Source organism: Tasmannia lanceolata, unplaced genomic scaffold, assembly GCF_043159265.1.
Source record: "Tasmannia lanceolata isolate RefF3 unplaced genomic scaffold, GAP_Taslan_0.1 ptg000006l, whole genome shotgun sequence".
Taxonomy (NCBI): Eukaryota; Viridiplantae; Streptophyta; class Magnoliopsida; order Canellales; family Winteraceae; genus Tasmannia; species Tasmannia lanceolata.
Genome location: NW_027518683.1, coordinates 5832079 through 5857000, shown reverse-complemented (window position 1 = coordinate 5857000; position 24922 = coordinate 5832079). Strand labels below are relative to the sequence as shown.

Below are 24922 nucleotides of genomic sequence, written 5' to 3'. Positions count from 1 at the left end.
TTCTTTACAGAGAATTTATATGATGGGTGGCCGTGAAAACACGTGAAGTCTGAAAAAAGTAGGTATGGCCCACTTTTTCGATGATCCAAACCGTTCATCTGTTTGGGCACAACGTAAATATGGTGTCCCAAAAATCATTTCCATAGAATGATCCTAACCCTCGGATCATCTGAAAATGGAGATTTCCAAAAGTCATTTATGAAATCTTCTACAGATTGGAGGGTTAGGATCAACACATGGGAATGATTTTTGGGGCACAACTCAAATAGGTTGTGCCCAAACAGATGAACGGTTTGGATCATCGAGAAAAGTGGACCGTACCTACTTTTTTCAGACTTCACGTGTTTTCACGGCCACCCATCATATAAATTCTCTTCTTAACAATAGGGATTTGGGAAGGAAGGATAATTTTCCTATACGAGAGCATTCCAAAGTAGCAAAACAGAAATGAACTAAAAATCCTTCCCATTAAGAAACAAGTTAGTATAAAAGTTGTGTACCATGGATCTCGATGGCCATTCTTTAGAGTGATCAAGATCGGTCAAGGGAGACCCAATCACCAAATGATGTCCCATTTAGACGGGGGGAAAAGGAATTATATACCAGCAGTCACTTGAGAAGAAGGGAGGGAGTACCAGGCAACTGGAAATAAGGGAACATGCAGAGGGTGGAATACAAAGTGGAGAGATACTATGAGTTGTCCCTTTGAGAACATGGGAGCGGTTAGCCGAAGAAAGCTATAAAAGAAGACGTATGTATCTGAATAACACTTCTCAGAACCAACACCAAACATGTATCGGCATTTATCTTTTATCATTACTGTCATTTACTTTTTCTAGTTGGAGATTGCCCGTTACGAATTAAGTAAGAAACAAATTCACCTTCTCATGTGAGTCTCTCTCTTTAATTCCCTATCACTCACACTGGCATTTGTCTGTGTAGTTTTATTAGTTAGTCAATCGAACGGTTGGTCCTTAAAGTTGCTTGCACTCAGCATGTATCAACAATGTTGTTCACATTATGCGTGCATCGACGGTTCCCACATGCCGTTCACATTCTGCGTGTGTCAACGTGCCATTCACATTCTACATGTGTCAACATCCCCACATTTGGCATCGAGTGATGTTGGGAAAAGTCCTTTTCCATCCGGGCAAAGGCAATAGGCCCCTAGAAGAAGTGGTGTTCCCCTCTTATTCTCAATCGCCTTAAATCAAATCCCACAGGACAAACATGTCAGTCATCAACCCATGAATTGAGTTTCGACCTACCTCTTAGGAGGTCGGCATGCCCGTGCATTCACCAAACACTCGCACACGCCATTCGTCCACAATCGGTGCACTGACAGACCATGGCGGACGATTTTACCGAACAAGGGAGAAAGTTCAATAGTTCATGAGAGGAACACCTCCACCCTTCGCATTTGATTAGTGTCACTTCTCTTAGGGGAATAGCTCGGTTCTTATCCTTTTTCATTGGGCAAAAAAACCATTTTAAATGTTATTTAAAAAACAAAACGTGTTTTGAAGGGAGGTTGTTCAATACACACTTCAAAATATTTTATAGAAAAAAATGAGTCTTTTAAAGTAAACGTTAAAAATGCAACTTTTCAACCTTGCCTCTCTATTTTGTAAATTATAAAAGTACACATCCACGAGCGGGGTAAAGTGCCAATACTTGTTTAATCCACGAGCAGGGTAAAAATTCGTCGCGGTGTAGTCATTCTCTATGTTCCCTCTCTTAGTCGATATTCCTTTAGGATTTTGTTGTTGCGTGTAAGCCCAATCTTTTTATTGAACATCTTTTTTACATTTTCATTTACTAACCCATTATTTACTATGTTTTCAACCAATACTGTGTTAAACCTGAAAATTTCTCGTCCCTCTATCCGCCATATCATATTTTGCTAACTATAGTCCCATCCTGTAACGTATGCACCATAGCTTCACCCACTTTAAATTGTGGAAATAAACAATTGTCCTAGCAATCCAAGCAGGGCCTGACTGTAGTTAGTCTTTGAATTACTTAAAATCTTTGTTTAATTCATTTGATTCTTTTAATTGTCTACAGAGTAATATTCAAATGGTTTTTGAGTAGCACAGGCATTGTTCCGGACTTGGCAATGCTTCGATATGAGAGAGAGAGAGAGAGAGAGAGAGAGAGATTCTACGCGAAATAAAAGTGGAGCCACAACTCACAAGGGACAATACATACTCCCGTTTACATTGTTTACTTCATTGGCAACCTTGTTTTCTTCTCAGTTACAACAAAAATCAATAACCAAAACTACTAAAGAGAACCCACTCTTCCAACTATCAAGGGACAATGGCTCCTTCATTGCTCTTCCCATGTCTCCTTGCTATTCTCATCTTCTCTTCTTCTATCTCTGCTGCTACAAACCAGACCTTGAGTCGCAAGGACTTCCCTCCGGGCTTCATCTTCGGCACAGCTTCCGCGGCTTATCAGGTTTTATTTAATCTTCACTTGCGAGATATAATTGATAAAAAAATGGACGGTCCTCTGTCTTATATCTTTCTCCATTGGAAGATTGTGGGTGATTTATATGGTTAGATGTAAAATCTGTTATGATCGAAACGATATCACTACCCCTTCCTTCGATTTACACTTCTCCAATCTAGTATTTATACAACGTCTGCCTGGTACATGCTAGGGTACAACTCGGGTTAATTTTTGGAATTCGAGTTGAGCTTTTACCATAAAATTGGGTTGGGTTGGGTTGGGTTGATTCCAACTCATTTTCTTAGCAAAAGCTCAACCCGACCCAATCCAAGTTGCACCCCTTGGTCCTAGTCCATGCGCGTAATCAGTACCTCCATATTTGATCCACCAACAGTAGGCTTTATAGGCAGCTGTTGTTGGATCAAACATCAAGGGTGGCATCTATGTTGGTTCTCTATTACGTGCAGCAGTCTGTGTACACCATATAGTTTGCCTCTAATCAGCTGTTACAATTCCCCAAAGTTATCAACATCCACTTGTAAAAAAAGTGCAATGATCAAAACAAGTGTGGATATCATTTCCCATTATTCTTTTGTCTTCCCATTGCTTACCATGGCTCGTTATGAATAATAGCAAATAATTGAAGAAATTTAAAAATAAAGAAAGGGTTTCATCTGTCAACACATGGGAGTAAATATCATTATACTTATAATAATAATGGATTTGCTTGGAATTATGGGGAAAGGCATTTGGCGGCTCACTTTTACAAGAGAGTGCAGCCACCTCAGATAAATTAACCGAATAAGACAAAATCTGCTGAAAAGTGAGCCTGCTTGAATGTTCTCTCGTGTTAATGTCAGCCGCGAATCCCCTTTCCGACAAATCCCTACCAAATTCCTTATTTTTTTTTTTGGATAGGTTACCAAATTCCTATATATGGATTCGGGGGATACGCCGCCTACGTGGACAGTCCCCCTAAGAACACTAGGCCCTACATGACACCTACGTGGCACCCTGACCTCTTTAACGAATACAAACCCACAAATACAACCCGCTTTTATGTCGAGGTCGCTCATCCACGTCCGGTCTAAGAGAGATGATTTTTTCGCCCCACTGTAGGATAATGCGCCTCCCTGTAAGATAATAATCACAGGCAAAAATGTTCAGTATCTTTGGATCTCTATGATTCCAAAGAGGAGCTCTCTCCCGAGATTGAATCCATCTTCTCCTTTCAGGAACCACTCCGAATTCATTGATGACGAGGTCAATTTCTGATACGTGTCTTTTTTGGATATTGCCTGGAATGGCTGGGAAAGGGAATTAGGAGGTTTTTTATTTTAGGAATGTGATTCTTATGGTAGGATAGCTTTAGGTTATTGGGTTTCTATTATCTTTTAGTTTCTATATTCTCATGTCTTAGCTGTTGAGGACGTTTCTATTTTTCTTTGTGTCTTGCATCTATATAAACACTTTCTGCTATGAATAAAGATACGGAATATCATTAGTCTTTATTTTTTCTATTTTGTTTTTTCTGTTTCTTTTATCTTGTCACCCTCTTTGAGTAGTGTTCTAACGGCACCATAGCTCGAGGTAGCAAGAAATCTGGTTCTCATCAACTTGTTCAAGAGATCCTCAGTTCTGAACGTAACAATTTCCTCATTCTTTAGTCTCTCTCGCTATTTAGATTTAGATAGTTGATGATTTTAGGGTTTCACATTAATCATTTTTTTTATTCTTTGCATATTTAGCATATCTACAAAATTTTAAGGTTTTTGCATTTTCTGAATTTGGATATCTACGAAAATTTAGGAATTTTTGCATCTATATAAAATTATTTAGGATATTGGGGTTTTATAACTTTGATTCGAAATTAGGGTTTTATTGATTTGTATTTTTTTTCCTGAATATCACTGATGGTGATGGGATTGTGAGCTATTGTGAGGTTTTCTGCAATCGTTTTGGGCATCTATAAAATTTTGGGGTTTTTGTAGTCTTTAGAGAGAGAGAGAGAGAGAAACCTTCATAAATATATTTGGTCCTATGTCACAAATATCGTCCTCGGGATTTTCTTGGCAGGGGAAAATCTCGGGATATATTAATCTTTTTATTATTATTTTTAGGTTTATATCGGGAAAAAACGATAGAATAAAATTACTTAGAAAAATATATAAATATATAAAAATTAAGAGAGTAATGATAGAGTGAAGGACGCCCTTTCAGAAATCAGCTACAAGGGCTTTATCAAGGATTTTTCTTGACGGGCTCTGTGGGTTTTATTTGTATGCGGTTGATATTTGTTTGGTTTTATGACTTCTTAACCGCAGCTGTATATCATCTCATTCACGGCTCTCAAAAAGTTCTGAAAATCCATGCAATCGTTAGTCCTACCTTAAAGAAAAAGGACCCCAGATTTCATGATATAGCAACGAGCATATCTACCATCCATTCCACATTGTCGATGCCATTGTTCACATATTTTATTTTTATCTTTTAAATAGTTTAGGGAAATGTTATCAGCACTACTGTATTTTGATGAGGGCACTCCTCATTTTATTAAAAGTACGGTATGGCCCGTACCATAGGATGATCCAAACGACGCCATTAGATGGGCCACCGCCTAAATAGGTTGTGCCCCAAAAATTATATCCATAGGTTGATCTTAACCCTCCGATCTGAATGTTAGAGGGTTGTTCCTAACCCTCTATAGATCGGAGAGTTAGGATCAACCTATGGAAATTATTTTTGGGGCACAACCTATTTAGGCTGTGGCCCATCTAATGAATGGTTTGGATCATCTTATGGTGTGGGCCATTCCGTACGAGGAGTGCCCTCATCAAAATACAGTAGTGTTGATAACATTTCTCATACTTTAATGCATCTTTTTATTAATTATTTACTCCTTTTTTGTTGCCCTATTATTCATCACACACGACCTTTCTTACTAGTTATAAAAAAATGCAGTACGAAGGAGCTGCTAAGTCGGACGGAAGAGGACGTAGCATATGGGACACTTACGCTTTCAATTCAGGTAAACTAATTCTTGTAACTTTGCTGATTCTTTACCAATCTTCTTGAGCATTGATTTCTCCATCAAAGTTGACAGCGACACCCTTTTTAAATATAGAACTTCTCTTACTGGATGGGTTACAGTAGCTGGTAGAAGTTTAGAATAGGGGAGGTGCCAATATCAAAACAAGAGGATGTGCATACATTATTTTTAGTGTTGGAAAATTTATGTATATTGGTGCAGGTCAGGTTGTGGATGGGAGTACGGGTGAGGTGGCCGTTGATCAATATCATCTCTACAAGGTAAATTTATCCTTTCTACTCTTTTTAACAGCTTCTCGTCTCCTGTTTGGGCTTGGGCTTTAGCAGAGTACCCATATACAAAAAAAAAAAAAACTTAATGAGTTAGAGTTTTGACTGTGAAAACGAGTTTGATGTAAGAAATTTCCTTTCCATTTTACAATGTGGTCAAAGAAAGATTATCAAAAGATAAATGATTTGAGGACACCTAGGGAGAGTTGTGACCCTCGACTGCCACTCTTTGAGCCCCTTGCATGTGGGCCAGAGGCATGCGGTGAGTGGTAGGCCCAGGAATGTCACCCTCCTCGGCGTCTTGCTGGCACAACTTCTAAAATCCTTGTTTCAATGGTCCCTATATGCCATGAATGTTATGGTTTGCGTGGGTCCTCTTTGGGAAGGTTCTGAGATGAGTCTAATTGATGTGATCCCAGCGTGCCTTGTTGTATTGCAAATTTGCAATGTGGTCGTGCCTCATTAAGTCTTTCCTTAATCATTTTTTAGTGGTGATTAATTTGTTAAGAAGGGAGCAAAATCTCCATGACCGAGATAGTCAGGCTACTCCAATGAGGAAGGTGATTGAACATATCCCAAGACACTCCCTAGGTGATCTGCCTCATTGTTGATCAATTGATTTTTTCCCTGAAAAACTGAGGTATGACTTATGAGCCTCAACTATCTCCAAGATCTCCTCAATAACGTCAATAAATCTCCAAGGATAAGGAGCGCAATCACCGATCCACCGAATTACGTGAAGGAAGTTTCCCTTAATGATGGGCGAGTCCCACTGAGAAAATCTTGGACATCTGCCTTCATTAAAACCAGTAACTCCAATTGGCTCCCAATATGCCTAACTAATCATGGTCACTGTATTGCGAAGAAGACCTCCAACACTCGCTAGACCAGGATTCCCTAATCTCGAAACTATCAAAATTCAACTTAAAGGAACCCTCCCTTAGGGGGTGTGTGGGGTGAGGGAGAGGATCGAGACCCATATGGGTATGAGACTCATCACCCAAATCTGGCTAGGTTTGATTTCCTCCCATGATGGATGGCTGTTAGACTTAGAGACACCTCTTAAAACTGGGAGAGTCATCACTCATTGGACCACAACAAAGAAGATGGGTTGTTGAATGATGCAAACCCCTTTCAACACCCCTTTAAAAACTTATGTTTCTTTCATTTCAGACTAGCCAAAGCAAGGCAAAGAGAAACAAACCCCTGATAGGGAAAGGTCTGAAGGCCCAGAAATAAAATAGCTCATCAATGTGAGCAGCAAGGATCTATTTTTCCAGCAAATATTTTTTTAAAGTAGCATGAAAGACCTATTTTTGTTGGGGTTCCATGCGAAATCAATGATCCCACATCCAAAAGAGCAACTGATGTGGAAGGGCTTATAAGAACCTGAGCATCTTCCCCTTATGCTCTGTTTGGATGCCGGTTTTTTTTTTTTCCTGGGATTTATGTGGGTAAAGGTAGGAGACAAAAGAGGGGACAGGCATTAATTAGAGAAAGATATTATGATGAGTGGAGAGAGAGGGTAGAGAGAGAAAGAGAGAACACCCTTTTCAAGACAAGATTTTGCTGATGTCAGCAAGAAAAAGCTGATGTGACCACTAAACCTTTACCCACATAAATCCTGGGAACAAAAAAATCCCAGCAACCAAACAGAGCATTAATGACTAGCTTCTAAGGGTGAGGTTTACCCTATCCCAACAAGTGGTCTCAGAGCCAGAGCAGGCGGATAGCAGAAGCTAAAAGCGTTGCAAAGGGGCTTGGAAAAGGGCCTAAAAGTTCACAAACTAATAGAAATATTTCTTAAAGGGGATGTACCATGTTCAGAATGGCTTTTAGCGCTTTTGTTGGTGCGTGGAACGAGAGAAGCCAAAAGCAATCTCGGAAGCGTGTTCGGCAATCGCGGCATGCGAAGCCCGTTATGGCCCGTTTTACCTTTTGCCCTCTAAAAATATCAGATAAGGATGAGAATATGTAGAGTGACTTGGATAAGCGATATAGAATCTCATCAATTCGTTTCCGCGAGAGAGAGAATGTGAATCTTTGCCGAACTTGCCCTAAAGGGAATTAACTAATGGGTAGTTGGTGAAGGTTTGGGAAGTTAAAGGATGTAGGTTCTTGAATTGGTTGGTGGTTCTTGGTTTCTTGGGTTAAGGGAAGGTAACAAGGTTAGCTCTCGGAAGAGATTCAAGAATCGGTTAAAGGTACTTTAAAGGAATCAAGATTGGTTAGACTGAGTGGCTAATTAGAGAAGGTTCAAGAAAGGGACTTTGGGGTATTTGTGGTCGGCTAATAAGAAAAGGGAGGTCTCGGATGATTTGAAAGGGTGGTGGTATATGAAGGCTGGGCTGCAGGGCAAACTTATGGGATTTTAATAGGCTTTGGGGCTAGTTGTTGGGTGCAGCTTAGAACTAGAAGCTAGAGTGGCATACAAGAAGTTTCGGGTGGCTGAATAAAGGAAGTAGAATCTTGTGATCGGCTGAAATAATGGACAGCAGGTATATGGGTGAAATTTGATATTTGAATAGGGTTGTGGGGTTGATCTATAATCTATTAGTTCCCACGTGGGGGGGAGATTGTTGGGTTCCCACGCAAAAGCAACGATCCCACATTGGAAAGAACAGCTAACGGATGAGGTCTACCTAAGTCCCAACAATCTTTTATTCAGTAATGCACACCACTAGAGCTACAATGGAATTTAACTTTATTAACTTTTCTCTTTCATTAATTTCCTTTATCCTCATGAAGGTATTAATCCTTAAATTTTAGCATCGTGAAAACTCCTACTTAACTTTCGAACTCTGATATACCAATGCAGGGTGATATTAATCTCATTACCGATATGTTAATGGATGCTTATAGGTTTTCTATATCATGGTCTCGGATATTCCCACGTAAGATTCTCTACCCATCCATCTATTTCCATAAAATCATATGATAACCGTAAACTAACGAAGATCATGGAATTCTCTTACTAAGTTATATATGTATACAGATGGAAGTGGAGCTGTGAATCAACTGGGGGTAGATTACTATAACAATCTGATCGACACTCTGATTACAAATGGTAAGTGTAAGTTTGCAATTTTCAAAGTTTTCTGCTTGACTTCTCAAGCTTTCAGTGCATATTTGTTGCATGTTTCAAGCTTTTATGGATCTCTCAAACTCTTAAAACCCAGTCCAATGAAGGCTGTGTTGTGGGTTGTGGCTCACAGAACTTGTACCTTTCGTGACCTTGTACCATTGGGACCTTCCTCAAGCCCTTGAAGATTCCTACGGTGGATGGCTTAGCCCAAGAATAATGTATGAAAATTGAAAGCCATTAGAATTAGTTTACCAGTTTCAATAACTGAATTACTAATCTGTTGTGGTGTTGCTTTGCAGAAATGACTATGTTACCTTTTCAGAGAGGTGCTTTACTGAATTTGGAGACAGAGTGAAGCATTGGATAACATTTAATGAGCCTCATGGTTTTATTCTCAACAGTTATGATTTGGGCGGCGGTGCCCCGGGTAGATGCTCTCTTCATATACCCGGCAGGGTCTGCAAGTCAGGGAATTCATCGACTGAACCTTATATTGCCATGCATCATGTTCTTCTCTCCCACGCTGCCGCATATAGGGTGTACCAAGCCAAATTTAAGGTACATATCAAATTGAAAAGTAAAGCAGACTCTTCATGGGGATCTAAATCATTTTAAGGAGGTGCCATCACCTCCACCAATAGGATTGTATAGACTATAGTTTCAAAACCACCTTCTTCTTCCGTTAAAAAAAATGTTACATTTATCGCTCGTATTCTATTCATGTATATGTGGGACTGAACGGTCCCCTGTTTCTTGGGAGACCAAACCACACAAGAAAGGTATTTTCGTTAAGTTAAAATCCTATAGTTTCCATCTTTAGGAGAAACTGTTGTATTGAGATTAGGACTGGGACTCTTCAAGGTCTTGGTTGAAGACCTTTGGGGCATGTAAATCTGAGAGTTTTTTGCATTTTCATCGAACCCTAGATCAATGGTTTTCACAGCTGACACTTGGAGTCTTCTTTTTTGGGGTTTTTCCACTTTGTCTAGATATTTAAGTGTGCTAAATGCTAATATTTGTCAGCCATTATCTGCGTATTTTGTAACTTATCATTTCCATTGCACAAAGTAGGGTGAACAAGGGGGAACCATTGGGATGTCTTTGGACATGGCGTGGTATGAACCTATGTCAAATTCTACACAAGACATCAAAACAGCCCAAGTAGCCCAAGATTTCCAACTTGGATGGTAAGTCTCCTAAGAACAATGAAATAGAAATTGTTTTCACTTGCTCCTTCCATGTGTTCTCATTTGCTAATCCTCAATCCCAAAACAGGATCTTGGATCCCATTTACTTCGGAGACTACCCTTTGTCCATGAAAGAAAGGGTTAAGGAAAGGCTACCAGAGTTCTCCAAAACACAAACAGATGCACTTAAAGGGTCTCTGGATTTTGTGGGCATCAACCATTACACGACTTACTATGCGATGGACATCTCCAATATCAGCGCTATTAAACAGTTACTGAACAATGACACGTTTGTGGATGCTGGAGCATTTCCCAACCGTAAGTGTTAATTATAAAGATAGCTGTCAAATTACTTGAAATCACTATTGAATGGCTTGTTTGTGTTTTATTCAAACCCTTCTACAGGTTAGTATATCTAATTTTGTATCATTACTATTCAAATCACCATAATTTAGTCTCCTTGATAATCCTTTCCTGGCTGTTATATTGTTAATTTTCTGATATGGGTTTGCTTAATGTCTGTATTTTCTTCTCTTCTCTAGACTCACTTCTCCATTTTTATTGGTGCGTATTTGAATTCTCTTTAGTTGCCGGTTGGCTGTCCGCTTATTATTATTATTATTTTGAAAAGACATGTAAGTATCAATTCTTATAAGGGATTTGGCTGTCTTATTTCCTCTTTCCTCTCAATAGATCTTTGATTATCAAGAAAAATATAAAAAAAATTTCAAGTATTATATGCATGTCAAGCTTCTTAATGGGCTAGGTTTGAAACTCTGTTCTGTTTTTTTTTTCAGCCTTTAGGAACGGAGAACCCATTGGAGATATGGTTCGTCCAATGTTTCTTGAACCTCTTAATCCTTGGTGAATATGTTTGTTATAGACAAAAGATGCCAATAAGGAAGCAACACCAAAACTAACAGTGTTTTATGTTATATCAAATAGGGTGCATCGATTTGGCTCTACGTTGTTCCGTGGGGAATGAGAAAAGCTATGAATTATGTTAAGAACCGCTACGGAAATCCAACAGTGATTGTTACAGAAAATGGTGAGTCGTCAACCAAAGGAAATAGGTAAATTCCTTATTGAAAATGTACAATGTGCGAAAGAGAGATAAAAATATAATTAGATTCAGACGACCAATCAACAACAGAAATAGATTACAATACTAAGAAACAGAGAAACTAATTCACAATATCACATCACTGATAAATTCTTTCTTATCTTGCAAAAGAAAACAAGTCTCATTCTGTGGTGCGGGTTTTTACAGGCATTGACGAGGTGAATGATCCAAATAAAACTCTAATAGAAGCACTTGACGACCAGAAGAGAATAGACTACCATAGAGACTACCTATCAAACCTCTCAGCTGCCATTAAGTAAGTTAAAATACAATACCTTATAGTCTTTCCCCTATTGATCTGAGTTATAATGGTGCTGATGATGATGGTTTGATTGCAGTGAGGATGGATGTAATGTGACCGGATACTTTGCATGGTCTTTGTTGGATAACTGGGAGTGGACTTCGGGTTTCTCTGTAAGATTTGGTCTCTACTTTGTCGATTACAATTCACCCGGTCTTACTCGATATGCAAAAAGTTCAGTTAGATGGTTTACCGAACTTCTTTTCCAACGATGAGAGTTGAAAGATGGTTTTTTATCCTTTGTAAGTGATGTCTGAGTTGAAAAGGTCATGGGTGATGTAATTAGAAAGATGGTTTGAAATGACTTGGAAACTGTAATTTCTTTTAGGTCATGGGTCATATGTTCCACATACTTCTCAATCCATGATATTTTGAAAATGTGTTTTATACCTACAGGGAGTTCATTAGAAAATCTCCAAAACCCCATAAAATAAAGTTCATTAACAAGAACACCCCCAAATTTTATTTCTAAGATTTTTTTTGGGAAATGTTATCAGCACTACTGTATTTTGATGAGGGCACTCCTCATTTTATTAAAAGTACTGTATGGCCCGCCCCATAAGATGATCCAAACCGTCCATTAGATGGGCCACAGCCTAAATATGTTGTGTGTCGAAAATTATTTCCATAGGTTGATCCTAACCCTCCGATCTATATAGGTTAAGATGAACCCTCTAACATTGAGATCAGAAGGTTAGGATCAACCTATGGAAATGATTTTTGAGGCACAACCTATTTAGGCTGTGACCCATCTAATGGACGATTTGGATCATCCTATAGTGCGGGCCATGCCGTATTTTTAATAAAGTGAGGAGCGCCCTCATCAAAATACAGCAGTGCTGATAACATTTCCCTGTTTTTTTTTTTTTTTTTGCTATAATCCAAACGTAGAATGCTGTATTTTCATTGGGGATGATGTCCGCACGACCATACTTTGCTAATGGGACGACTCTCTTCATTTCATTCTTTTTTAACCCGCTGTAAAAGGTTACTAAAATTTCCAAAAATCTCTCAAACGGCCAATGAGAAGTGTAAGACAAAGTGATTCGTGCGGATAATAGCCCCATTTCCATTTTTCCAATTTAAGTTATTATCTTAAATTGAAGGTCCCTCTAACTTCACAAAATTCTCTTAAAAACTACTGCAATTCAAATAGGGCCTAAAGTGGTGGATGGCTAGTTCAGGGCAGTTGTGACTTGTGGGGCCACAGGTGTATTTTCCAAACCAAGGGGGGGGTTTAATGTGAATGATAAGACTATGAGATGGCCGTGAGAAGCTTGAATAAGGAGAAAATCGAATGTGTGTGGTCATATTCCGTGTTTGGTCACATATGAGAGTGAGATAATTTGATAGCTGGCCCTTGAAAAAGCTTCTAATTGTTTTTTCTTCAGCCGGGGACATACACCCATGTTATTCCACATTAAAAAACAAGGGAAGTATGTCTAAATTGCCCCTACATGTAGGTACATACATGAAAAGTGATATTTCCACCCCCTTATTTTAAATTTTCAATAATGTCTCTCTGTTCTTTTCTTTTTGTGTACTTTTTATATGTTCTTCTTTTTTTACCTTTCTGTTTGTTTCTTTCTACTTAAAATGGGCGTGAAACAAATTTTACGCACATTTTCCACTTAAAAATGGGTGTAAATATAGTTTTACGCTCATTTTACGTCGAAAGAAACCGAGTCTACATGTTGGTTGAGATCATTTTGATTTTGAGCCTTTAAAAGCTATTTAAAAACTGTAACGGGTGTATTGCCATTATTGAATAAGTTTGTGGGAATATTACTTGCTTGTATATACAAGGAAGGTCTTGACCTCATTGTAATACAATGACATGCTCAACTACGGCATAATTGGTCTTATCTCTGATGATTTGAACCGTCCCCTTGAGAAGGCTTGCTTTGGATCTCATATGACCAATGTTGCCGCTGAAATCTGAACTGAGTCATATAGGTGGTCCCATGTTGAGATAACATCTAAAGATGACCTGCACTCAGAGAAAACACATTGAAAAGGAGGGCCGGAGTTGGACTGGTCATCGAATTGAATATCAGATGCATACCTCAAAGTTTGGTCTCCCTTTTATAGAATAGAATCATGCCTTTTGTGGAGTCCAGTGTGATATGACAAATTCCCTGGAATCTCGGTTTCCGAGCTTATCCTGCAGCTAAGGTTGCTTTTTAGGGTTTCTTCCCGACCAATATGGCACAGGTGGAGAGTCCGACCAATGAAAGGTGGTATGATTAGGGGTGTAAACGGATCGAATTCGGAGCCGATATGGCTATATCCGAATTCGATTACAATATACACTATCCGAATTCGGATTCGGATTCGGATTCGATGGATATTTAATATCTATTACCGAATTCGTATCCGTCGGATATTGTTCGAATTCGGATATTATCCGTATCCGTTATGCGGTAAATTCGAACATTTTATTGCAGCACTTTATCTTTTTTCTCCTACTTACTCAAATGAATTTTCCAAACCTTAAAACTAGACCTCTACATTCTCTTCATAAAATTAACTCTTAAACCCTAAAATATATGAGATCATCTTCTTCCTTTTAAAACAAAGGCAGAGAGAGAGAGGGAGGTGATGGGGATGGATGATAGTGTTGGTAGTGGTATTTGGGTTTTTCCTTTTTTTTTGTATATGATGGAATGAGTTTGGGCTATTTTGATGGAATGGGTTTGGACTATTTTTGTTTTTATATTTTTTTTCTAAAAAGAATATTCACTTTTCTTATATAAACAAAAGATAGTGTCATTACAAAAAAAATAAAATATTAATGATATTATTAATAATAAATAAAAAGGATTTATTTCTCGGATTCGGATGTTAAACGGATCGGATATACCATTTACCAGATTCGCATCCGCTAAGAGCCGGATATCTCATAAACGGATTCGGATAATATCCGCTTGAAACGGATTCGGATAATATTCGCTTTAAACGGATTCGGATGCGGACGGTAATCGAATTTCCGAATATCCATTTACACCCCTAGGTATGATGAAGCCAAAAATGACCCAAAATAGAACAATATTTTGATTGGGTACAATAAATGTGTGCATCTAAAGCAGTTCAAAATATTCCAACTTGACTTTTTTGGCCCACCAAAAGCAAAATCTAATTTAATTTGGAATTCAAATAAAATGTCACACAAAGATCATAAAGTTACTTTGGAGATTACACTTTAATTGACACCAGATAAAGCATTGTTTCAAAGTTCAAACTTATCTTAATTCTATTAGTTGGAGATGACATCCTCCATAAATATTATACAGATTTTTTCATGTCCTGATCATTACCTATGATACTTTTACATGGATCGAAGCCGTTAATCTGGTGCGCGACCCCAAAATACCAAGTGGGGATGATCTTAGCCATCCTTCAAAAATAGTAGATATCAGTGAAAAGTGTTAATTGAAAAACTGCATTTTAAACTTAGGAAAAATCATATTGTTCTTCATATATGTGTACCTTTGTGTACTCGTGTGCGGAGATCAGCTAGCCATGCCGCAATATGACTTGCACTGTAAATATAATCTATACTATGTTCAAGCTTTGGTTGCTCGTGTCCTCGACCATAGGCTATCTAAAACTTTATAACTGTGAATATATATTACTTTAATATGATTACGGGTATTTACACTGTTGTGTTTTGATAATTGCACTAACTCATCTTGTCTTTTTTATTTAAACAGCTGTCAAAGGTTATTACAATTCCCAGAGGCTGAGGCCATTTATTAAAGAAGAGACCAGATGAGTTTGTGCAATGGGTTGTGCCGATATCAATAGCCTTAAATATGTGAAATTCTTTTTCCTTTCCACATAGATTAGGAGATTGGATCTCGAATAAGAAGAATGCTTGGTATAAATAACCTACTTCTTGATCTTCACTCATTCGTAGTGAACACTGAACACCCCCTCCACCCACTAAAAAAAGTGCAATCGAATGTGTTTATTTCTCTATTTCTTGACTCAAAATGGGAGCGTGTTTAAAACAAAGGATCTTAGATTGTCTAGAGTTGGACTGAATAGTCTAATGCCTTGTTTTTCTTCTCATTGGGCAAATCACTCTGTAGTTTAATTAAATACTCCTTAAATGTAACTTTTCATATCTAAATTTATCCATACTACGTAAGAAAAAACTTGGTTTTCCATGTTTATCACCATGTATTTAGGCTATTGTTCGGCCTTTTTCGGTCTGGGTGTGTGAGCTTCTGTGCGCTTGCTTTCTTGCCAGCCTCTCTAGTCAAGAAACCATAAATTCAATTTGAGGGGTGTCAAAGACCGAAATGTTTCTATCCCCTGGGATTGGACTTCAGGCGATTGAGAAGACGAGGGGAACAACACTTCTTGGGTTCCTCTGCCTTTGCACAGATGGAAGTGACTTTTTGGGTAGAGAGCATGACGTTGAAAAAACGAGAGGGAAGGAGGTGTCTGTATGCAGAGCGTGGGGGACACCCAGGGCCGACAGACTGTTTGACTCTACACGATAAAACCACACAAACCAGGCGCCACTCAAGGGATATATCGAACTAAAGAGACACTCACCTGAGAAGATTAATTCATTGCTTCCTTAATATGAGTACATGCTACAGGTACGGAAAATAAGAGGGGTACAAGTGCTGGAAAAGTAAAGATAGAAATGCTAATAATACATGTTTGGATTTGGTTCTAGGATTTCTTCCTTGGAGACAGACGCCTCCTTATATTGCTTTATTTGGGTAACTGCTCTTCCTTACCCCACGTTCTTCTTGGAGGGAAATTTTTTATAACTACCTATGGTATAGGTCACCTTATTCTCACATCCTCCATAATCCAGGTGGGTTATCTTCCACCTTCTCACGATTGGCAACAATGACGCCGCATCATTGAGTTAGACCAAACAGATAGTATTGTACTGATTCGGTCCTATTTGACCGATTGTCTCTTCAAAGATTAACGTGTTCTAGTAACTTTCCACCACTATAGGTTTTGGTACATGCACGTTCTTCGGTATGCCCATCAAGTTCCATCGTGGCACAAGATTCTGTTGATTTAGTCCACTAATCATTTGTTACTTCGGTTATCCATGAGTGGCTAAATCCCAAAATGGGTGTAAACAGCTATTGATATAGATATTCAAATCTTTATAGGTATTAAATACCTTGTATAGCTGAAAATATAAATCTTTATAGATACTAAATCCTTATATAATATGCAATTAAAATAAGAGAATCCATACATGGATATGTATTTAGGGTAATGATATTTGATATTGGCATTGCCATGTTTTCATAATTGCACTCACTTACCTTGTCTTTCCTAGCTACTGCCTGTCAAAGGTTATTATAATTCCTTCCCGAATAATGCTAGCGAAACCTCGAATAGAACCGAAAAATGGACTGAACAAATTGATTCACACCACAGCATCACAAGTGACGTGAGCCAGCCCTCAGTTTTAGGGAAATCATCAATGAATTTTTTTCTTTTTGATCGCATGGCATCTTCTCATCGCAGGTCTCCTATTGGGTCGTACTCTCGGTCTCCATATGATTTTCTTTCCCAAAAACCTCTCCAAAGCTAGTTAAAAAACAAAGGACAAGGTGAGTCAGTGCAATTATTAAAACATGGTTGGGACGATATCAGTATGCTGTATTTATATGTTTATATGTGCAAAAGCCAGCTGTGAAATGGGGTAGCAAATCCCGGAAAATATTGAACAAAAGCATCGTGATGAATATCATGATTAACTGCCTCCTTTCTTTTTCTATTAACGGCGTTTTTTTGGGTCTGTGTCCGAGGGGAAACACCAACCGAAGGATTCGAACCTTCATCATCGAGTCGGACACGGAGGTGATTTCGTTAATGAAGGGCAATCTCGGTATCTAATTTTCTTAATATTAATCAACTTTGCTTGATCGCTCGGACACTGAAAGTACTATGACGAAACATTCAAATTCATAGCTATAATTTAGAAAGACAACATCTTGTAACCATGGTTTTAAATTTCGACCCCGAAATGCATCAAAACCGAAACGGTCGTTTATTTCGGCCGGAATTTTGAAATTTCGGTTAAAATTTTGGTTTTTCCAAAATTTGACCCAAAAATATGTTTTTTTAATATTAATTTAATATTTCACCGAAATTTAATATTGAATAAAATATTAGTTTCGGGTCAAGTACCAGATTTCGACCGAAATTTCAAAATTTCACGGTCCGAAACCCGGTACCGAAACCGAAATTTAAAACCTTGCTCGTAACTACCAAATATACCCCTTGTCCACTTTTCAAATATATTGAGGCGCTCATAAATTCGTGGTGGGCCTCACCACAGGTGTCTAGTGGGTCAAGGAAAATGCTGACCAGATGATCCTAGTCGATTTCAATATATTGGCCCCACCCTATTCAATTTCAGAAAACACTATTGATTGAAAATTTGAAATGAAAGGATTGTGTGATCAATGTGAGTCGACCTTTGAGAAATTTGAAATCCAATGTATGGCCCACCACATGGACAATCTTTGATCGACCAAAGGGACCCATCTAAAGATTCTCAAATGAATTGAAAACTGATACTAACCGTCTAATCATGACCCTACAGATGGACTCAACATGCAGAAAAGTGTCAGAAAAGTGACAAACGGTAGGGTTCACAAGCACAACGTAATAGATAGCCAGGGGTATTTCCGTAATTATATCAATGACCGCCTGGAGAACAGTAGACAAGAGAAGGGTATTTCCGTTATATGAACCAAAATGTAGGGGTTTTTAATACCGTAATTTCCTTTTGAGTAAACAGTGTTTCTATTTGAAGCGAGGTTGGGAATATCTGTCCAAAACAAAGAGAAAAACGATAACCCCATCTTTGGATTTCCAAACACACACACTCTCTCTCTCTCTCTCTCTCTCTCTCTCTCTCTCTCTCTCTATTTAATGGCGATTTCAATTCGCATTTTTACTTCAGCTCTGATTATCTCTCCTTCGAGTTTTTCTTCTTTGATCCTGTTTTCTTAGAACAGAGAGAGAGGAACGAAGATGCTGGACGGGCTACTAGGGCGGGGATTTTCCTCAAAATGGTAAGTAAAGAGAAATATTTATGTATACATGTCAGCCTCATCACTTCTCCTTTGAAGTTAGGGTTTCTGAATCACTTTTGGATTTTTTTTTCTTCCATTTTCTTTGCTGTTTTTGACGGTTTTGTTTCGTTTTGATTGTTGCAGCAAATCTCTGATCAAGCTTATCAGATCTCGCATCGACGTGATTCAGAAGAAGAGGAGCGTTGTGCTCAAATACCTTAAGAAGGATATATCTGATCTCCTTAAGAACGGCCTTGACATCAATGCCTATGGAAAAGTAATAAATCTCATCTATTCTCTTCGATTTTGTATTTTCCTTTTAATTTTATGACGAGGAATTTTGTTTTTCTCATGAAATTGAAGAATTAACCTAACTTTCCTTTGATTTGTCAAATCGAAATCATTTGCTTTCTCCGGAATTTTCCCATCTTTCTCACGGATTTTGTGTATGCATTTGAAATGGATTTGATTGGTGAAGCAGTAACCTAGTTTCTACCATTCATTTCCTACGGACTTCATGTCAATTCGTTTACTCTTTTTTTTTTTCTGTTCATCACCTGAATGATTCAAAGCTAGCAATTTCATTAATGCAAACCTGAGATTATTGGACTACATGTTCCTCATATAAGACCTTATGTGGGCAATCATTGATCTAGATGTGATAAGGTTAGTCTTATGATCAATCTAGTCTTAAGTTTAAATACATCAGGATTAGTAGTTAATTAAATTATTAGATTTCTAATCATTCAAAAAAAAATATATTAGAGTTCTATTATGAGTGGTACAATCCAACCTAAATCATTCATCCACCGTGGACGATCGAGATAAGTTTTAATCTTTTTATTTTTGTATTCTAGTATTTTGCATGTTTTAGTATAATTCTTAATAGATCTAGGAAATCAATTTGATTAGATTTGTATATATGATCATGGCAAAGTAGAATAACATGGTAGATGATCTAGACCACCTGATCCAAGACTTACACTTCATTGTTTAATCAGGAACAATATTTCATCTAGATCTTGATATGCTCTTTATAAAGTTTTTGGTCGTTGTGAAACAGACTGAAGGACTTCTAATTGAGATGAACCTTTCTTCCTGTTATGATTTAATCGAGCAATTTTGCGGGTGTATTTTGGAGCATCTTTCAATCATGCAAAAGCAGAGGTAATTTATGCCATTGTGGTTCAGATCAGATTAACAATTTATCTTCATCATTCGGAGGCGTACCACTATTAGATTCTTGTCACATCTAGTATTCTACCACCGTATTTAAGGTCCCATTCTGCAGAGTGCAAGCATAATCATACTATGTTATCTATGGATTTTATTGTTAGTTTGCTTCATGTTATCCTAACACTTTAAATTCCAAGATATACTGTTCTTATAGTACCTTCACTATTTTAAATCTCATTTATTTATTTAAATTAATTCATGCTTCTCAAAATTATGGGGTATATTCCTGGACAGCAGCACATATCATTAGATGGTGTTTGATAAATATTGATATAGAAAATAGTTTTTATGTTGTGGTCTTGGTAGACGGGTACATTGAAATGAGAGAACAATTAGTCTCAGTGTGACCCTGAATGTGAAATAAAATCAGAGTAGAAATTAATAAACTAATGTCATGCCAATAGAACAAGAACAAAAAAAATCCCTAGGTTAAGAAGACATGCAACATTAAAGATCCCTGCAGCTTGAAAGAACTCCCTGCAGTGACTTGGGTTTAATAGAAAGAAATTAACAAAATCTATCCATGGATTTGCAACAATTTCTTTTTCATGGGGTAAGATTTTGATCCTTTCTGAACTTCTTTCCCAAGTTGATAGCTTATATACTCGTTTTGTCTTTAGATTCTCAAACTAAAACTGCTATTCAGAAAAAAGTTAAATTTTGTCCCAAGTTTTCACTTGAGGATTCTATGTCCAGATTTTGTTTTAATGATATGGGTCTTCATTGTATCAGAAAATAACATCTCCTTTCTGCATATCTCTCCCAAGTTGATAAGTCGATCCCCTCCTTAGCCATTGTCTCAGCTACCTCGTTAATGACCCAACAACCAGCAAAAATTGGTGAATTTTTAAGTTTTTTCTTTGTTCTTTTTTATAGGTAAGTTGTGTTCATTGTGAACCATGACCTCAAGGTTGATATTGAGTTCTAAGTTTCTCTTCTAGATATTTACACTTCATAACCTAGGGAAAGTAATGGAAAATGATGCTTGGTGTTAAATTTCTTTAGTTTTGTTACCAATTTCACTTGGCTTGCAATAAAATTGATATTATTGACATATGGTGATGTGGCACATTTTATACCAGACATCATACATATGCCCATTTATGTATGAGATAAAAATGCTCTCATAGGTGGCAATGGATTGGTAATAGCAGTGGATAGTGTGATTTCATTTTCTGCAAAGTGGGCAGTTCTCTCTTTTTTTGATGAAGATAACAATTTTATTAAATATAATAGGATAACAGGTGAACTGGACAGTTCTCTTGTTGACGATACCTGACCTCCGTTAGCATGATTATTAGATGGACCAAAATTTGCGTCGATAGGGATAGTCAGTAAGCGAGGTAGGTAAATGGTTGCGAGAGGGGCTACACGAACAGTTGATCTAGGTCAGCAGTTACAGGTACTTGAGGGAAGGAAAGACTTGGAAGATAGAAGGTTGAAAAAAATGAAAGTAGATCAGATATTGTTTCAGTAACGGTACTCTAAAGCCAGTCATATACAAACCTTTCTTTGGGTAGCTTGTGAGGTGGTTTTGGTAAACTAAACTCTAACAGTTGTTGATTGGTCTGTTTTGTTCTCTCTTCGACTCTTCTCTGTTCTCGACTTCTGCTGCTTCCTGAAGAAAGTGTGAAATGAAAGATCTTTAGGTTCCACTTTCTGTCTGCAATGAGAAAATGCCGGATAAAAATGTTAGATCTCTCTTTTAGCATATAATATTTTATGCATATGAAATAAAAATATGACAACAAAAATATATTATATTGCATCCAATCAGGCCCTTAATGAGAAATTGCACAGAGACACCACTTGTTGAATGTTGACGTATGCAAGGCCCTTGTAGGAAACAAGTTTGCACATTGTTTAGAATTGAATGTCACTTTCTTTTTCCTTCTCAATTCGACTCTTAGCTTTGACTAAATTTCTTATTATATATTTCATGTTGCTGTATTTCATACAGGGACTGCCCTCCAGAAAGCAGGGAGGCGGCATCAAATCTAATGTTTGCTGCAGCTAGATTTGCTGATTTGCCAGAATTACGCGATCTCAGGCGTATATTCTCAGAGCGATATGGGAGTACCCTGGAATCATCCGTAAATCGAGAGGTATTAATCCACACTTCCATTTTTAACACAATTCCGTGTGTTTCTAAACGCTCTTTAACAAGCTTCATTTGTTATTGGTAGTTTCTTGAGAAAATAGCATCCAAGCCTCCTTCAACAAATCAGAAACTGCAGTTAATGCAAGATATATCTCGAGAGCTCTCTATAAATTGGGATTCCAGGGCCTTGAAAGAGATGGTTTCTGATCCCTCTGCATTTGCATGGGTAAGTGTCGCAAGATATTTCTATGCAAGTCCATATATATAACTTTCACATAAGAAGTCCAAATAGAAAACGATCCATGGCACAAAAGCGAAAGCATTTGAAAAGGTATCTGCCCATTTTGCAGGATCAAAGATTTATACTTTTAGCCAGATTTCCATGCACTAAAAGTTTATGAAACATTGATACGAATAAAAACGAAATCATTAGAAACCTATCTGCCCATTTTGCAGGATCAACCTACAAAACGCGGGCCTCCCCACAATGGCAAAGACGAAACAATTATTGGCAAGCGGAATATATCTTCTCATGGAAGAGCAGAACCCACTCCCAGCCCTCAGTATAAAACAAGACAAGAGGGCATCGATGCCATTTCAAGCCGTAAATATGATCATCCGCCATCTGAATTCAACATATCTTCTCGTAGAAGAGCAGTACCTGCTCCCAGCCCTCAGTATAAAACAAGACAAGACGTTGAGGCTGATAGCAGAGGCATCCATGCCATTTCGAGCCGTAAATATGATCCTCCGCCATCTGAATTCAACATATCTTCTCGTGGAAGAGCAGAACCTGCTCCCAGCCCTCAGTATAAAGCAAGACAAGACGTTGAGGCCGATAGCAGGGGCATCCATGCCATTTCAAGCCGTAAATATGATCCTCCGCCATCTGAATTCAACATATCTTCTCGTGGAAGAGCAGAACCTGCTCCCAGCCCTCAGTATAAAACAAGACAAGAAGTTGAGGCCGATAGCAGAGGCATCCATGCCACTCCAAGCCGTAAATATGATCCTCCGCCATCTGAATTCAACATATCTTCCAGTGGAAGAGCAGAGCACGCTCCTGGCCCTCGGTATAAAACAAGAAAAGAGGTTGAGGCCAATGGCAAAGGCATCCATGACATTCCAAGCCGCAAATATGATCCTCCACCATCTGAATTCAGCATATCTTCTCGTGGAAGAGCAGAACCCACTCCCAGCCCTCGGTATAAAACAAGACAAGAGGCTGAGGCCGATAGCAAAGGCATTCATGCTATTTCAAGCTGTAAATATGATCCTCTGCCATCTGAATTCAACATATCTTCTCGTGGAAGAGCAGAACTCTCTCCCAGACCTCGGTATACAACAAGACAAGAGGTTGAGGCCGACAGCAACGGCATCCATGTTCCAAGCAGTAAAACCGATCCCTCGCCTTCGCCATTTGAATTCAACATAGTAACAGAAAATGTGAAGCTGCATTGCGCTTACAATATGGCTCCTCCTCCTTATGTTAAGCCAAAAGACACAAGGTATGGGACCAATTCAGAGGCTTCATGGATTGGTTCCAATCATAACGAACCCACTGATCTGTCAATCGAAAACAATGGGAGTGTAATTGACCATATCAGACCAGAGATGACCCGGGAAGGATCTGATCATATACATCACAAAAGACAAGTGGTTGGACAAACAAGGTCTACTGGCTCTGGAGATGAGAAGGATCATCCTCATCTGGATATCATAGTCCATGATTCAAAGCCTAAATCAAGATCTGCTAGGAGGAAGCACATGAAACCAGCAGTTCATGTGGATGGCCCAACTGAAGGCAATGCACGTGCGAGCAGAAATCCAAGCGCCAGAAGAAGACAAGGTGTGAGAAGGAGCACTCGTACCCATACCGATGATCACAACATAGATGATGAGGAGGAGTTCATGGATAGACTCCTTATACATTACAGTAAGAAACAATCAACTTTTGATGACAAGAAGATAGGAATAGGGTTGAAAGCTCATATACAAAGCACTGCCAAAGCTGATGAGTCATCAACTTCCCAAACCAAAGACGAGGCCCGCTTAAAACCAGTATCAAGGCTTCCGCCTACCAGAGCCGTGTCACTCCCACCTGAGCGAACAGCTACTGAGGAGGTGGCTCCCGGGGGACCTGTTCGTGCCACTTCTTTTCAACCTGATGCATGTGGTGGGCATGTGCATCCTAAGCTGCCAGACTATGATGATTTGGTGGCCCGGTTTGCAGCCTTGAGAACGGGATGTAAGGTAAGAGTTGGGGGAACTTGAGAGCCGTTTCATTTATTCTTCCATATTCTTCCTTATATAACTTCTGTTCCTTATATTCTTCCTGCATTGAAGGGTTTCATGTTTTCCAATCTATGGCAATGTATGAGAAGTGTAGAGTTCTTTCAAAGAACTTCATTTTTTCTTCATTGATTTAGCAGTTAGAACTGAAGATTCATTAGGCTCTGTTTCTTTCTACATAACATGTGCGTAAAAATAAACATTTTTATGCCAATTTTACGTAGAAAGAAAGAGTCTTACGGTAAAATTCAGCAGCCATTCATTGCTGTTTGATTGAAATGTATAGATGTGATCACCAAATGTAAATGCAGCTTGATTGAATGTTCAGTGTGGAGTATATAGGGGTGCAACTCGGGTCGGGTTCAACCCGAAAAAAGGTCGGGTCGCGTTGAGTTCGGTTCGGGCTGACTTTTCCCAACTTGGGCTGAGTTCAAGACGGGTTTGGGTTGAGGGTCTGGCAACCCGACCCCAGTGAACCTGACATTGTTATGAAATTTTTTTTAAGCTTAAAAACTAGGGCTGGGTCGGGCTGGAAAAAGGGTTCCTTGGGTCGGGTTGGCCTCAATCCTACTCGACCCGAGTTGCACCCCTAGGAGTATACGTGCTTGGGAGGGAATTTCTGAGTGTTAGAAAAGGAGAGAAAACACAGCCAGGTTGAGTATCATGTTAAATAGCCAAAATAACCTCCCAATACCAGTACTCACTAGTCATTACCCTTCCCAAACAAAACAAAATACCATTTCTTTCTC

General features: G+C 38.6%; 2 protein-coding genes across 6 annotated transcripts; both read left to right on the top strand.

Annotated features, from left to right (window-relative positions):
• The first annotated feature begins 3459 nt into the window (after positions 1-3459).
• LOC143878268 (beta-glucosidase 6-like) lies at positions 3460-11860 on the top strand. Of its 5 annotated transcripts, none has more exons than XR_013250911.1 (13): positions 3460-3720; positions 5419-5485; positions 5708-5766; positions 8594-8669; positions 8771-8842; positions 8991-9078; positions 9160-9418; positions 9932-10047; positions 10136-10365; positions 10845-10876; positions 10993-11120; positions 11318-11426; positions 11509-11548. XR_013250911.1 is itself a non-coding variant. In XM_077380567.1 (13 exons), the coding sequence occupies exons 1-13, from the start codon at positions 3640-3642 to the stop codon at positions 11684-11686; spliced, it is 1368 nt and encodes a 455-aa protein (XP_077236682.1). In that variant the 5' UTR covers positions 3464-3639; the 3' UTR covers positions 11687-11860. The 5 variants fall into 5 exon arrangements, 4 of the variants coding, with proteins under 4 accessions (XP_077236682.1, XP_077236681.1, XP_077236684.1 ...); XM_077380567.1 differs by having other exon boundaries at positions 3464-3720; positions 9262-9418; positions 10993-11095; positions 11509-11860; XM_077380566.1 differs by having other exon boundaries at positions 3466-3720; positions 10993-11095; positions 11509-11860.
• A 6440-nt stretch (positions 11861-18300) lies between these two features.
• On the top strand, positions 18301-24301 carry LOC143879421 (uncharacterized). Its single transcript, XM_077381799.1, has 6 exons — positions 18301-18544; positions 18689-18821; positions 19608-19711; positions 21741-21885; positions 21967-22107; positions 22338-24301. Exons 1-6 carry the CDS (start codon positions 18504-18506, stop codon positions 24153-24155), a joined length of 2382 nt encoding a protein of 793 aa, XP_077237914.1. The 5' UTR covers positions 18301-18503; the 3' UTR covers positions 24156-24301.
• The last annotated feature ends 621 nt before the right edge of the window (positions 24302-24922 follow it).

Bases quoted from the DNA above. Each gene is read 5' to 3' on its own strand.
- LOC143878268 (XM_077380566.1), top strand. From the start codon at position 3,640: ATGATTCCAAAGAGGAGCTCTCTCCCGAGATTGAATCCATCTTCTCCT. The intron at 8,843-8,990 runs GTAAGTGTAAGT...TGTGGCTCACAG, and splicing joins CGACACTCTGATTACAAATG to AACTTGTACCTTTCGTGACC. The intron at 9,419-9,931 runs GTACATATCAAA...TGCACAAAGTAG, and splicing joins TGTACCAAGCCAAATTTAAG to GGTGAACAAGGGGGAACCAT.
- LOC143879421 (XM_077381799.1), top strand. From the start codon at position 18,504: ATGCTGGACGGGCTACTAGGGCGGGGATTTTCCTCAAAATG. The intron at 18,822-19,607 runs GTAATAAATCTC...GTTGTGAAACAG, and splicing joins ACATCAATGCCTATGGAAAA to ACTGAAGGACTTCTAATTGA. The intron at 22,108-22,337 runs GTAAGTGTCGCA...CCCATTTTGCAG, and splicing joins ATCCCTCTGCATTTGCATGG to GATCAACCTACAAAACGCGG.